The sequence below is a fragment of the Sminthopsis crassicaudata genome, chromosome 2 (genome assembly GCF_048593235.1).
Source record: "Sminthopsis crassicaudata isolate SCR6 chromosome 2, ASM4859323v1, whole genome shotgun sequence".
In the NCBI taxonomy this organism is placed as follows: domain Eukaryota; kingdom Metazoa; phylum Chordata; class Mammalia; order Dasyuromorphia; family Dasyuridae; genus Sminthopsis; species Sminthopsis crassicaudata.
In genome coordinates this window covers 57064630-57079006 of record NC_133618.1, presented here as the reverse complement: position 1 = coordinate 57079006, position 14377 = coordinate 57064630, and the positions used below count along the sequence as shown (strand labels likewise).

At 46.5% G+C, this 14377-nt stretch overlaps 1 protein-coding gene across 3 annotated transcripts; it reads right to left on the bottom strand.

Annotated features, from left to right (window-relative positions):
* Window positions 1-3745: 3745 nt before the first annotated feature.
* On the bottom strand, window positions 3746-13996 carry TAF1C (TATA-box binding protein associated factor, RNA polymerase I subunit C). 3 transcript variants are annotated; one of them, XM_074286343.1, is made up of 15 exons: window positions 13753-13996; window positions 10454-10623; window positions 9685-9778; window positions 8538-8635; window positions 8355-8444; window positions 8175-8248; window positions 7580-7818; window positions 7230-7346; window positions 6971-7088; window positions 6804-6875; window positions 6531-6666; window positions 6286-6429; window positions 6032-6206; window positions 5807-5944; window positions 3746-5710 (listed from the first exon to the last, which is right to left on the bottom strand). In XM_074286343.1, the coding sequence occupies exons 1-15, from the start codon at window positions 13757-13759 to the stop codon at window positions 4647-4649; spliced, it is 2736 nt and encodes a 911-aa protein (XP_074142444.1). In that variant the 5' UTR covers window positions 13760-13996; the 3' UTR covers window positions 3746-4646. The 3 variants fall into 3 exon arrangements, with proteins under 3 accessions (XP_074142444.1, XP_074142446.1, XP_074142445.1); XM_074286345.1 differs by lacking the exon at window positions 13753-13996 and adding an exon at window positions 13361-13703; XM_074286344.1 differs by lacking the exon at window positions 13753-13996 and adding an exon at window positions 13145-13304.
* Window positions 13997-14377: the final 381 nt, after the last annotated feature.

The window sequence follows — 14377 nt, the reverse complement described above, 5'->3', positions numbered from 1 at the left end:
AGGGGAGTGTTCCAGGAATCTGATTGACCCTGTGCTATTTCTTGTCCATTTCTACGTACTTCTATCTATATACATTATTGGCACAGATGGCATACTTAACACATGTGTAACACTGGGTGGGATGGCAGCTGACTCTTCCCCCCCACAGCCAATCAGTTGCCAAATTTAGTCCCCATCTCTCCTCTGGCCCAACATCCAGGTCAGAACTTAATTTCCTCTCAATTGAACCAGTGCAAAAACTCACCACTGAGCTTTCAGCTTCAGTCCTTTCTGTTTTTCAAACTGTCATCTACACTAGAGAGGTCAAATGGATCTCCATATGGGGTCTTCTGCGTTCCAGAGCGCAGCTAGAATCGGAGAAAAATGTGGTTCCTGTGTAACTGATGGAAATAATGTGTGTGGTTTTCTAAGTCAATAATGCAGCCACAGAGATCCTTACGTGAGGTTTTGTGGCTCCCGTTTTGATTTGAATTTGATATCACTAACCTACTGGCTGCTATATTGATACTTGTAGGACATAATTTTGGTGTGTCTTCTACTCAGAAAATCTTCAACGGCTCCCTACTGTCTACTGTACTAGTCTAGTAAAATCCCAAGTTTCCTTCAAAATACAATGTAGCTTAGCTCCTACACAAGGCCCTCCTTGGACACATTAATCACATTTCTTGAAATTACACTCTGAGGACGTCCAGGTGTCAGAACACGAGTCAGGAAGACCTGAGTTCAAATCCAGCCTGAAGACACTTAACTATATGACCCTGGGCAAGTGACAACTGAAATTGCTTCCAAAAAAAGAAAAAATTGCATTGTATATATTTTGTATATATGTATGTGTGTAAGTGTATCTGCCCTCCCAGAGGCTACCACCAAGTCCTTTATAGAGGAGGTCCTTTTTCCTTTTGGTGGTCTTATATCCCAGCTTGTATCCATCATGCAAAGGAGGATAAATAGAAGGATGAAGAACCTTGATGTGTACAATAAAAGCTTTGGTTGGAGAAGCTGATGATGTTCCTCCTGGAAAAGAAAAGATTTTTGGTGGGGGGAAGGAGGAAGATATAAGTAGGGGGAATAATCATGTCTGTATTCAGACTTTTCTCTGCTTGGTCCCAGAGGGCAGAGCTAGGAACTATATGGAGTCTATGTAGGAAAATCTCCCTGGGGAGTTATCCAAAAGTAGAATGGACTGCCCTAGGAGACAGCAAATTGCTTTCCACTAGGGATCGCCAACAGAAGGCTGGGTAAACGCTGTTTATTTCCATAGCAGAGTGGATTCTTTTTCACACACGTGGCCTCTGAGACTCTATAGATCCCATAATCATGCTTCGTGGAATCGGATTTAAAAGGACACATCAAAATTCAATGTGCAAAGATGGATGATGATTGAGCAATTTCAATCAGGTACTTTTTAGATTCTGGATATCAAAATTCAGGAGGGGTATTATGGCAGAGTAGAATGGAGCACTAGATTTGGAACTGGGTTCAAATCTCACCTCCATCACCACCTTCTATGACTTTGTAGGCAAGTCATTTAACTTCTATGTGCCTTATCTTTAATGTGGTTGGACAAAATGACATCTCGGGTAGTCTCCGCCTCAAACTCTGTGATATATTTAATGCAGTTATTTTTCCCATCTATTTAATTCTTTGGAAGCATTTCTTTTACTATTATAAATTATATATGTTATATATATAAATTTATAAAATTATTTTATTTTTGGTAATAACCCATTTTGTGTAATGAGAATTTATTGTCCTACAGTGGCCATTCTTAGTGTCTGCAAATTTTTCCTTGCTCAGTTCCAGTCCACTGAGATAGCAGGACTACATGCCCTTTATTATAACTTTTTATACTAGCTTCACTGTTTGCTTCTCTTTGGACCACTCACAAAAAGGAGAGTCTAGAGGAACAATCTCTTTTGATGTTCACACCCTGGATCGGAGGTATTATGATTATTCCAACCACTTTTCTCCAACTCTTTTTAAATTGCTACTCAGTTCTGGCAATGTCTCTTTATTTTTTTTTCCAACTTTATGACTGATAAAATTATAGAATACATCCAACCAGAATTATTATATAATTATATGATATACTATATAAGTATTATATAGTATAAAGAATGGCTATAAACTATTTTGCCAATTTTCTTGACTTTTTATTGAATGATTTCCTTCCCTTTAGAAGTTTTATTTATTTTTCCCCCCTGAGGCTAGGGTTAAGTGACTTGCCCAGGGTCACACAGCTAGAAAGTGTTAAGTGAGAACAGATTTGAACTCGGGTCCTCCTGAATTCAAGGCTGGTGCTCTCCACTGTGCCATCTAGCTGCCCCAGAAGTTTTATTTCTTTAAAGATTGAATAACTTCATTAGATTGAAGAATCAATCACCCACTATTGCTGTAGAAAAAAAAATCTGAGAATGTATAGGTTGATCATTAGAAGCCAGAAGTTACCAAATTAGTCAAGTACATATTAAATACCTGCCATGTGCTCAGCACAGGGGATACAAAGACAAAAATGGAAAAAGTTGCTGCTCCCAAGGAACTTGTAGTCTATTGGGGAAGGGGAGACTAACCATTTTTTAAAAAATCTTTTATAAAGTTATCTTTACAAAAAAGATGTATCAAGAATAGAAGTTACAAAACATTCCTCCAACATCTGTGGTCACTCTCTTTCCTATATCACCTCCATCAGATAAAGCCTTTGTCACAGTGAAAACATGAGCCTCTCAGAGTAGTTGTGAGGATCAAATAGCATGTATGGCATATTATGCACCTTAAAGCATTAGTAAATGCTTATATTGTGTCTGGCTCTAGGATGATGTCCATAGGGTTTTCTTGGCAAAGATAGTGGACTGATTTGTCCATTCTCCAGTGTGTCACCAGTTTACAGATGAGGAACAGAGGCAAACAGGGCTGGATCTGAACTTGGATCTATTGTAATATGTTAAGCTATATCTAGAATTCCATTGTTCAAGAAACATGACTTAAAATGTTTTTAACTTGCTCAAATACACATCAAGATAGTCGTTATCTTATTCTTACTGCCTTGAATCTCATTGGCACCTCGGTTACACACAAGGCATCTCAGATTATTTCTGTAGTTTTCCACATGCATTTGGCATTTCACTAGCTAAAACGTTTACTAACTTTGAGATTTCGATGGGGCCTCTTCCAACCAAAACATCTCAGTTCATATTAATGTAGTTGCATTTGTGTTCCTGAGTTTCATTTTTTTTTTTAATACATTTTCCAATATTCCCCTGAATCACCTCCCCTTTCCCATTACTACTACTTTTGGACTAGTTTGCTGCTCCAAGTTGTCTATATCAAGTTAAGAGTGTTTGATTCCAGCTCTTTTGCTCTCTTCCCCTACTCTACTCTGGTCTCTCAGATTCCCCCTTCCCTTCTCCATGGCAGGGGAACAGCAGCAATAGCAGCAAAAACAGATAAACAAAACAAAACAAAACCAAAAATAAGCAAAACAATACATAGGCAACATTCAAAGCCCATAATCCTCAACCTCTGGGTAAGAGATAACACAAGCTGTCCATCAGGAACCAAGGCTAGTTGTACATATCACCAAAGATGAGCCTTTTCCAGTTTCTTGCAATTGTATTAAATCCATAATCTTAACTCTTGACATTATTTTCACTTATATGTTATATAGTACCAAGCATTTTATGCATTTTGTATTTACTTAGGAATTTTTCATCAGATCACTTATAAAAAAAAGTTCTGCAACACAAGATTAATCAGCAAATATTTAGTACTCTTTATTGGAAGACACTGAAAAATATAAATAGGTATAAGGCCTCTGGATTTAAGGGTTCCGGAAAAATGTGTATCTTTTGGCTCTTCACTGACTTCCCTACAAAATTGTTCATGACAATGTAAGTGATTTCTTTAAATTCTATACAGTTCCTTGCATATACCTCACCTCTTCCCTGTTATCACCACCTAGTGAGGTCCAATGAGTACATATGGGCAGATTAAACACATCAAGAGATTGCACTGGTTAGCTGCCTAAATCTGAAAATTGGACTATGGGGAGTTGGAGCCTATTAGTCTGAAGGTCACAGATTTTGAAAAAAGTGCGTTAGCTAACAATTTTAAAGGCAGAGTTAGAAAGTTGCTTATACCAATGCAGAAACCTGAGATAGCAGCCAAAAGATGGCTCGTTCACACTCGACGTCTTCAAAGTCTCCATTTCAAATATTTTCCCTGATAAAATAGAGACTTTGCTCAAGGTTAAGGGTCACCCTTTTTCAGCACTTCAGGCACTGGTTCATGGGCACCAGGATGCTCAATATAGTGGTCTATCTCCCCTGGGTGGAAGAGACTAACCCATTTGGTGCTGGCCATTGTAAAATAAATAGAAAACGTCAGCACCAGAGCATAGAAAGGGTAGGGTGCCTTCTAGTGATCTTCCATAAAACAGACCAGATTTGGACTTTTCCTGAAAATTCCCCCAACAGTAGAGTCAGACATAAAATGAGCTTTGATAATTGAGGTAGAATAGGGTAATGATCTTTGACACCTGTGTAAATCTTTTTGGGCTCCAGTTTACTCATCTGTAAAATGAGGTTGGACTAGATCCCTTCTAGGCCCAAGTTACATTCCTATGAGATCCTAAGAGCCACAAAAAGTCCTTAGAACCCCATGCGGGGCTTCTTTCTGAGGGACTGTGAGCCTCCAAGGGAAGGAGTGTGTCGGGTGGGCAGGTTCTGGATGCTTGAATTCTGGGAGTGGAATACAGAGTTGAACCCTGGTTCAGGGGAGAAGAGGCTCTGACTGTTTGGATTTTGAGAGCAGAGGGCAGAGGAGTTCTCTGGGAAAGGAGAAAAGGGGGCCTGTGTCCTTGGATTCTGGAATTGGGAGGTAGAGCAGCTTCCTGAGTCTGGAGAAGGGAGGACTGCAAGGTAGTCTCGAAGTGTCTGCCGCCGCTCTCGGGGTATATTTTTGACCCAGAGCTCCTGAGACAGCTCCAGAGACTGAGAAGTTTCGGACATCTTGTGGAGAGGGCTAGGAGTTTTTGGAGGATGAGAAAGGGGACTGTTGACATCAGAGAAGTCAGAAGTGCTTCTGATGGAAGAGAAGGAACTAGAGAGCTGGGTCCGCCTCTTCTCTCGTGACTGCCGCTTTCTAGGCAGCTGGCTGCCATCTCGTTGGCCGTCCCACCAAATGGCTCCCTTCCTCTCCCAGGATGCTTCCAAACGTTCACTCAACTTGTCTTCCATACCAAAGGGCTCATGTGCAGGGGGTGGATCAGAGGGAGGGAGTGGGCCCAGATCCCCTTGAAGCAGGAGCCGACCTTCGGCCATGGCGGCCTGCAGGCTCTCTCGGACCTTCCCTTTATTTTCTTTCTTTAACCATCGGAGATGGTGTTGGGAAAAAGTAGGGGGTGTCCAAGAAGGGAGAGTAGGGGGAACCTGTAACAGGGTCTTTAGCCAACGGCGGCAGCAAGCAACAGCCTGGGGGTTCCAGGAAATAGCACTGGGCTCAGAAACTGTGCCCAAGAACGAGGTAGCAGAGGTCTGGCTATGGGAATTGAGGCCTAAATCCTCAGTGCAGTCAGTGGAAGGAGAGCCACCATTTTCTGAACTGGTGTCTGGCTGGAGCCAGAGGCGCTGATAAAAAACATCTCCGGCAGCGGAGAGCTGGAACAGCAACATGGTGGGGCTGGGGCAACCCGGTGGTACAGTGGCAGCCAAGCCTGGGGAAAGACAGGCAAAGAGGATCCCCAATCATGAGCCACTTTCCCAGGACACCTTCATCCCTCCCATCTCCCACAGCACATCCCATGGCACACCTGTGAGGGGAGCCTTGAGACGGTCCTGCAGCAGCTGCTGACCATGGGGCTCTAGGACTGGAAAGCCAGGGAGGGAATCAATGAGTGAAGGCAGAGACTGCGGCGGCGCCGCCAGCTGGGGGGTGCAACCGGACCCTCCTGCACAAAGAGGGGAGAGCGGGAAGTCAGCCGGAGGCTCCCACCCCGTAGCGCCACTGCTCCCATTGGTCTTGGCTCGGATCTCACCTGAAAGATGCAGCATCCGCAGGTGGCCCCCAAGTCCTCCAAGCAGCAAGGGAAGGGGCGCTTCAGGGCAGGGCGGGGGCAGGAGCTGAGCCAGCAGCGGGGGCGACAGGAGCCCGTGGTTCCACTTCAGCATTGGCACGAGAGGTAAACGCTCATCCAGCAGGTAGAGAGAGAACTGGGGGTATCGGGACTCAGATCAGCTGGGCACTCTGCAGGTATCCCCCCAATATCTGCATGGGAGGGATTTCACTTACCTGGGTACAGACGAGATGAAGGGTGGGACTCAGGGGGAGAGGACTGGGTGTCCCCAAGTACTGAGCCAACAAGACACGCTCTCCTCGTTGACATGAGGCTTCAGCTCCTATGCGAAAAAGGAGCTCACCACAGTCTGAGGGACCCTGAGGGCAGAGTCACGGACAAAAGTCACATCCCTATGCCCAAGAGGCCGCTCCCAGATACACACCCCACATCTCTTCTCACGGAGACACCCACCCCGTACCCGGACGTCCGTGAGTCTGATGCCAGTGCGGTCAGCAACAGTCAGCATCCGAGGGTGAGCGGTGAAGTCTGCCCAGCGCCACGAAGAGGGGTCCTTGAAGACAAAGGTCTCAGGGTCTTTGTGTATTTGCTGCAGCCTTGGGGAAAGGAGACTGCATCTCATTCTTCATGGCCAACAGGAAGACAGGCATATGTAAAGATGCCCGGGCCCACTGAGGATAATGGCAGCCAGGCCTAGGAGGTCGGTCAGAGCTAGCCTAGGGGTAAACATTACCCATCCTGGGGGCTCCACAGACACACGGCTCCTGAGCGAGTGCAGACTGCCAGCTCTCCAGGGAGGTGAGGGCTGCAGGGAACAGAGGAAGGGTATCAGCATGGGGATCCCCTTTCCTTCCCTTTTAGCAGTACCTGAGCCCTCTGTATCCCAGGCTCCCACCTCACCTGAGGCTGATCCCCGTAGCTTCCTTCTCCATCTCCAGCACTTGGAGGGGCTCCGGAGGCCCTTGATGTTCAAGTTTCCATAAAGCACAGTGATGATCAGAACGGACAGCCAGCAGAGCTGAGGAGAGGATAAGGGTTAGCCGAAAACAGGCAATACTCTCTGATGGCTGGGATGGGGGCAAGAAGCACCAGAAGCCAAATCAGGAAGGCTGAGGAGTGGAAAACTGGCAGTTTTCCTCAAGATGTTTATGGGTCTCACCTTCTCCCTGGATTGTTCGAGTCACCACCTGACGGACTGGTCCCCGGAGCAAGATGTGGCTTGGGTCCCCGAGGGCCTGGGGCTCATTGGTGGGAGACAATTTTACCTTCTGGAAGTCTGAGCAGCTAGCTAAGGAAGTCTTAAAGGATCAAAGTCTAGAAGGGCTCTTTGAAACCATCTTCTAAACTACTGTAATGGAGCCCCAGCCTGGTACTTGGAGCACATTCAGCCCCCATATTTAGCCAGTTCCCTTCAAGCTCATTAGCTCTAGAGCTGCTCCTTCCCAGTCCTCCTAAATCCCTACTCTTCCCCTTCAGCCAATTTCTCCTCCCTTCCCAGCAGAAGGATACTCAGCTGGTTGTGAGCTCGCCCAGTAGGGTAGACCAGCTGGCCATGGTGGGGTTTGTCCCCTGGAACCCAACCAAGAGCCCCGCCTGTGGAAGCTTCATCCAGGAGCAGCCTCTTCCAGTGTGTCTCCAGTTCCTCATGCAGCAGCCCCCCAAGCAGGTTTTCCACTTCCTCGCCCAGCACCGTGCCACCCAGCAAAGAGAACCTTCGCTGGCGGGTACTCAGGTGAGCCCAGGGGCACCTGGGAGAGGAAACAGTCTATTGAAAACAATATCTGATCACCATTTCCAAGACACAGAAAGGATCAAAGCACATTTCTTACATCAATCTTTTAAAGCTGGTTGTGTAAAGATTTTCATCCCCATTTTATAGATGACAAAACTGAGGCTTGGAGTTACACAAATGTCAGAGCAGGGATTCAAACCCAGGTCCTCTGACTCCAAATCCAGGACTTCCATTGTACTTATTGAGACAGCATTGGAAGGTGACCAGGTGTTAATGGTGGGGGGAAAATTTTGGTCCCACTTCCCAACTTTCCCTTCTTCCCAATTTTAAAATCACTTAATACCCCTCCCCTTTTCTTTTCCGGTCACTTGCCCCTTGGGTTGGTATCCACTGAGGTCTCGGAGCAACCATTCTGTATTCATCACCATTTTGTTCTTGTGAGATTTCTAAAGAGAAAGCTTTAGTTACTTCCTATCTTTGGTTAACGGGCTGTCACCTCCCCATGTCATTAAGTGATCAAAATTTTATCAGCTGTCCAGTGATCAAATGTACCTTTGTTTCTGCCAGGTTAAAATTCTCCTGCAGCAGCATTCCTAGGGGCCCAAAGGCAATGTCTCCATGATCCCACAAGAAATGATTGAGCTGACAAGGGGATAGAGACAAGGACAGTGATCACGAATCACAGACCAAGATCAGAACACAGAGTAACCCTCCAAAGACCCACTGCCCACTTACCTGCTCTATAACATCTATTGTTGCTTTAGCCCTGGTTGGTTGCTTCGCTCTCCCCCGAAAGAGCAGATCTTGGGACATTAGCTCAGGATCCCAAGGATCTGAAAGGAAAATCAGGGAAAGAAGGAGCCCAAGGTTCTTGGTAAAAGGATCTGGGTTGGGTGGGAAGTCTGAGAATTAAGTTTAGGAGGAAGTCCTAAAAAAAAAAAAATTAGAAAAATGCCCAAAAGGCAATCTCAAGAACCTCAGAGGAGAACCCTTCTAATTCCTAGCCCATGAAATGCGTATGTCTGATAACGCTGGGTTTTGAGATGAGCACTAGCAGTCCAAACAGCTGCTGATAAATGAAGTTTCCAAAGAGGCTGCATTCCTGGGTCCCAATAGGTAGGGGTGGCAGGCTACAAATGTATATCCCCAAAGAGGTAAACAAGAAAGGACCTAAAAAATACTAATTACAAAAAACAGTAATATCAGCTCTTTTCTAAGAGCAAAAATTAGAAATGGAGCAAATGCCCATCAACTGGGAAATGATTGCATAAACTACCGTATATAATTATCATGGAATACTATTGTGCTTTAAGAAATGAAGAGCCTGCTCTCAGAAAAACATGGAAAGACTTCCAGGAGCTGATACAAAATGAAATGTGCTGTGTATACAAAGTAGCAGGAATATTGTAGTGTATCAGCTATGAATGATATAACTATTCTCAGCAATACAATGATTTAAACAACTCTGAAGGACTTATGAAAAATTCTATCCATACCCAGAGAAAGAACTGATGGTGTCAGAAAGGCGATTGAAGCACACTAACACTTTTTTTTTTAATTTTTTTTTCCTTGAGGTATTTTGTTTGGTTTTTGGGGGGTACTAGTCTGTTTTCTTTTATAACATGACTGTTATGAAAATATTTTGCATGATTACACATATATATTAGATTGCTTGCATTCTCAATGGGGAAGGAAGAAGGAAAAGAATCTGGAACTCAAAGTTTTAAAATAAAATTGTTTTTAAATATAACAGGAAAAATCAAATGCTAAATAAAAAAAAAAAAAAATTTAAAGGGGATAGCAGGAAGAGAGGGCCTAAGGAAATGTTGTCAGAAAGCAACAAGTAGGAATGAGTAAGAAACAGCAAAAGGGGCCTCCTCACCAGCACAAGGGCGCAAGAAGGGCAGGGGTCCAGGAGTGTCAGATTTCCATCTTCCCCACTTTGTCACATAGGATGCTTCATGCTGGGGGTTAATCTGAGAGACAAGGAAAGACTCCTTTAGTCCACTCCCACATTACCAAGGTTAATCTCCATTTTGTGAGGGAGTATGGTATGGTGGTGAGACCATGGGCTTTGGGATCAGAGCACCTGGATTCCCATACCATCTTTGATGCTTATTCCCTGTGTAACCTGGAAGAAACTATCTTATCTTTCTGGGCCTCAGTTTTCTCATCTGTAAAATGAGATGGCTGCATCAATGGATTCTGAGGTCCTTTGTACTTCTAAATAGAGAGGACTGGGATCCATTCAGTTCTTGTGAATTAAAACGGGCTCTTCCCGGCTGAGCCAGGACAGCTCTTTTAAATCTAAATCCTGCCTGTTCCTCTAGGGAAGGTATGAGCCGTGATGGGTTTGGAGTCAGCTTTGACACTAAGTGGGCCACTTCCTGACTGTGTGACTTTGGATTAATCACTTCCTCTCAGAGTCAGAGTCCTCATTTGTAAAAGAAATTAGATCTCAGAGGTTCTGGACCAAATCTATAATCCCAGGGAATACAGGGAAGGCTCCTCAAGTTAAGTGTCTGGGACTTCAAGTGTCCCCAAGTCAAGAGACATCCCTCAATCTGAGTAGCAGTGAATAAGTTGGTTTGTGCCACTTAATAATTGGCCAGGCAACAGTTCCCCAGAAAGGACCCCAAGGCTGCGCCTACCGATGGATCCTGGGTCTGGGGGGGCTTCAGCAGCTGCATATATTCACTCCAAGCAGGGGCCAGATAGGAGGCAGGGGAATCACTCAGGCCAGGGGGGCCAGGCAGAAAGAACGCGGGAAGGAGATTGTCAGGGAAATCCATCTGTATCCCCGATTCTTCACACTCAGTTTCTGTAAAACAAAGATAAGGACACAGTTTCTTTCTCTGATCAACGGGAACTGGCAAAGAACTTTTGGAGCCACAAACCTCCAGGAGAAGGGGCAACAATGTAATCTATTGGGAATAAAAAAAAATTTCAAAGGCAAATCTGTACTTGGCAATATTCTTGGTCCCAGGAGTCCACTGGTTGGGCTTATATGCTGAAGATTTTTGTTAACCTTCTGAGAAGTTTATTCATATATTCATTCATTCAGCAGCTATCTCTTAAGCACCTAACACAAGCAGTGCACCGTGCCATTCTTAGAGGGAGAGATGATTAAATATGATCTGCTTGCTGCCCTCATGAAATTCACTCTAGGATAAGATACAAAGGTAATTAAAAGGCAAAATATTGTATAAATACATTGAGAGAGGCAGAGTGTTATCTATGTGTGACCCAAGGGGGAAAGTCATCCTCTACTTGGGAGATCAACACCAACCCTGGATTGCCCTCCTCTCTGCCTCCTTCCCTCCTGCTACTGAATAGAACAGGAAGTGGTTAGAAAACTACAGACAGGGCCCGCTTCAGATTTTTGCAGCTAAACTCAAACGGGTCTTTAAGACTACAAGTTTTTGTTACTATAGTTCAGTCGTGTCCGATGTATCCAATTTGGGATCTTCTTGGCAAAGATTAGTTTGATATTTCCTTCTCCGGGTCATTTGACAGATGAGGAAACTGAGGCAAACTAGATTAAGTGACTCGCTCAGGGTCACATGGCTAATATTAGTGCCTGAGGTCAGACTTCTTGACTCCAGGCCTGGCACTCTGTCCACCGTGCCAACCAGCTGTCCCAATGCAGCAAGACAATCCTTTAAAATCTTTCCTGATTCTCTATCCCGGTCCTGGTTGACTGTTGCAAACCTTGTCTTCTTTTCTCCAGCTTCTCATCCCTTTTCCAATCCCTTTCAATTGAAGCTGAAAAAACTGAGGCTATTCCCATACTCCCAAGGTCTTCTTCCTATCTCACATCCTTTCAACAACTATCCTCATTCTACGCTCCTTCACTCCAGTCTTGGATGAAGAGAAGACTCTTCTTGCCAAGACAACTCTTTTTTTTTTAATCCCATCCCCTTCTGTCTTCTCTAGCTTCGTGATCCCCACTATCAATCCCTTCTGTCTAATTTTAAATTGCTGCCTATTTCTCTGCTTCCTCCCTACTGCCAACAAACTCTCCCAAGTCTTCCTCAGTCTTATAAAACTCGACCCATTCTAGGGGTCCTACTACCCTTGCAATCACCCTATCTCCTCGGCTAATCTCCTGCACAGCTGTCCGCCCTCAGAGCCTATTTCCTCTCCTCTCACTTCTTTACCAGGTATTCTAGGCCTCACAAGTCACTCTCCTCTGTTTGCTGTAATCCACTGGAAGAGGAGTTAGCAAACCGCTCCAGTATCTTTGCCAAGAAAACCTGAAGGGCAGCTTGGTGCAGCACAAGGAGCTGGATGACTGAACAGTGTATCTCGTGGAGCCGAAGGTTGTTTCTGGGATTAAGTGATCTAGTCGGGGGGAAGCACAGAATCATGATCTGTGATCCGGTCCCGGCACGGCTCAAGTGGAATGGTGGAAGTCAATAACAGCGAAGTGAGAGGTCAGGAAGGGAGAATAAATGACCAAGTGTGAGGAACCTGAAGACAGAAAGTACAATTTAAGAGATGAATCAGGCCTGAGGAAGGGAAGAATCTCATAACCAGGGAGAGGGGCTACCCAGAACAGCGTGATTGAGACGGAGAAGAAATCGGTGAGATGCGGAAACAAGTTGAGTCAAGTACGCATTTACTATGTCCCTAGGAAACGTCAAGCAAGTGCCGTGCTAAGAAAGACAAGGAAAACGTCCCGCTTACAAGGATCTCAGAGTCTAACGGGGACAATTTGCCAACTCTAAGAAAAAGACAGAGACAGACAGAAAGCCAGAGACAGAGAGAGACACAGAGACAGAGAGACAGAGACAGACAGAGAGAGAGAGAGACAGAGAGAGACACAGAGACAGAGAGACAGAGACAGACAGAGAGACAGAGACAGACAGAGAGAGACAGACAGAGACAGAGACACAGAGAGAGAGACAGAGAGAGACAGAGAGAGAGAGACAGAGACACAGAGAGAGAGACAGAGAGAGAGACAGGCAGAGAGACAGAGAGACAGAGAGACAGAGAGAGAGAGAGAGAGAGAGAGACAGAGAGAGACACAGAGACAGAGAGACAGAGACAGACAGAGAGAGAGAGACAGACAGAGACAGAGAGAGAGAGACAGAGAGAGACAGAGAGAGAGAGACAGACAGAGAGAGACAGACAGAGACAGAGACACAGAGAGAGAGACAGAGAGAGACAGAGAGAGAGAGACAGAGACACAGAGAGAGAGACAGAGAGAGAGACAGGCAGAGAGACAGAGAGACAGAGAGACAGAGAGACAGAGAGACAGAGAGACAGAGAGACAGAGAGACAGAGAGACAGAAATAGAGGCAGAGAGACAGCGCCGGACAGAGGCAGAGACAGAGAACCGGAGAAGACCGCTAGTTCCGAGAGCGGGGAAGGCTTCCTGCGGACGGGCGGGAGGAGGCGGGAGGAGGCAGGGGCCAGGCTGAGCGCGGCATTTCCGGACCAGCCCGGCCCGAGCACCCGGGGCGCACTAGGAGTGGGCGGGGGCCGGCTGCGCAGGAGACTCTAGGACCCCGCTCCTCGCACCTTTCCGGCGCGCGGAGCGGGAGGACACTTACCGCCCCGCTCGGCTCGGCAGCCGGCCTGGGTCTCAGGCCCGGCGCAGGCTGCCTGGTGACGCGCGCCGAGAGCACTGCTCCATCCTCAGGCCCGGAGCTGGGAGCGGGGCCCGGAGCCCGCCCTGTACTCCCTCCTCTCGCTCAGTTTCTCCCACTCTGTACACGGGGGTTTGGTGACCCCGACCCTGAAAAGGGAGCCAAGATTACCCAGAGCTCTCCATCTGCAAGGTGAAGCCGGCGGTTGGGGCTCCAAACCGCGAGGGGAGCGGTCCCGCCGCACCCACCGGCCGGCTTACAAACCACCGGAGAGCAGACACGTGGGGACCGAAATAAGAACACAGGCAAAAAAAAAAAAAAAAAAAAAAAAAAAAGGAAATTGACGACTCACTCACTGCGCATGTGCGGGAAGACTCCGGGCGAGGGACTTTTTAGAACGCCTGAGTCCGAGCCTCAAACTCTTCCTGGAAAGAGCCGCCTTACGAAAGATGGCGGCCTCCTTCGTCTCATGTATTAAGTAGGAGCCGCCATCATCCTCGGGGATATTAAGGGTTGGTCTCGCCCCCTTAATCCCCTGCGCTGACGGTGGCCCGCAAGGGCCGCTCCAAGACCTCGAGAGAAACGCGGACCTGGAGAGGCGGGGCTTCCTTGAAAAAGGCGAGTCTCTGGGAAGGGCGGGACGCTCTAACGCTTTTAAACTGTACTACCGCGCTCGCTCACCTTCCGTTCCCGCTCGTAGTGCTGTTGCCAAGCACTTTTAGAACCATTATGTCATCTCGTCCTGTACAGAAATTGTGCCCATTTTGCCAATGGGAAAACCGGATCGAGATTGGTCCAGAGTCCCTAAGACCAGATCTGGAGTTGGAAGCGACCGGAGGAAGGGAGGCCGGGGGCGGTGAGCTCCTCGAACACGGGCCTTTTTTTTTTTTTCCATTGAAAGCCCAGGATTCTCGCACAGAGCCTGGTACACAGAAGGTGTTAATTTATTGACTGATTTAATCCAAAGCCCCGCCTCCATCC

What these genes read in the sequence shown, in the direction of transcription:
- TAF1C (XM_074286343.1), bottom strand. An exon ending in GCGAGCTCACAACCAGCTGA is followed by an intron (nt 7,347 to 7,579) that starts GTATCCTTCTGC and finishes CTAGCTGCTCAG; the next exon opens with ACTTCCAGAAGGTAAAATTG. An exon ending in GCGGATGCTGCATCTTTCAG is followed by an intron (nt 5,945 to 6,031) that starts GTGAGATCCGAG and finishes CTCTTTGTGCAG; the next exon opens with GAGGGTCCGGTTGCACCCCC.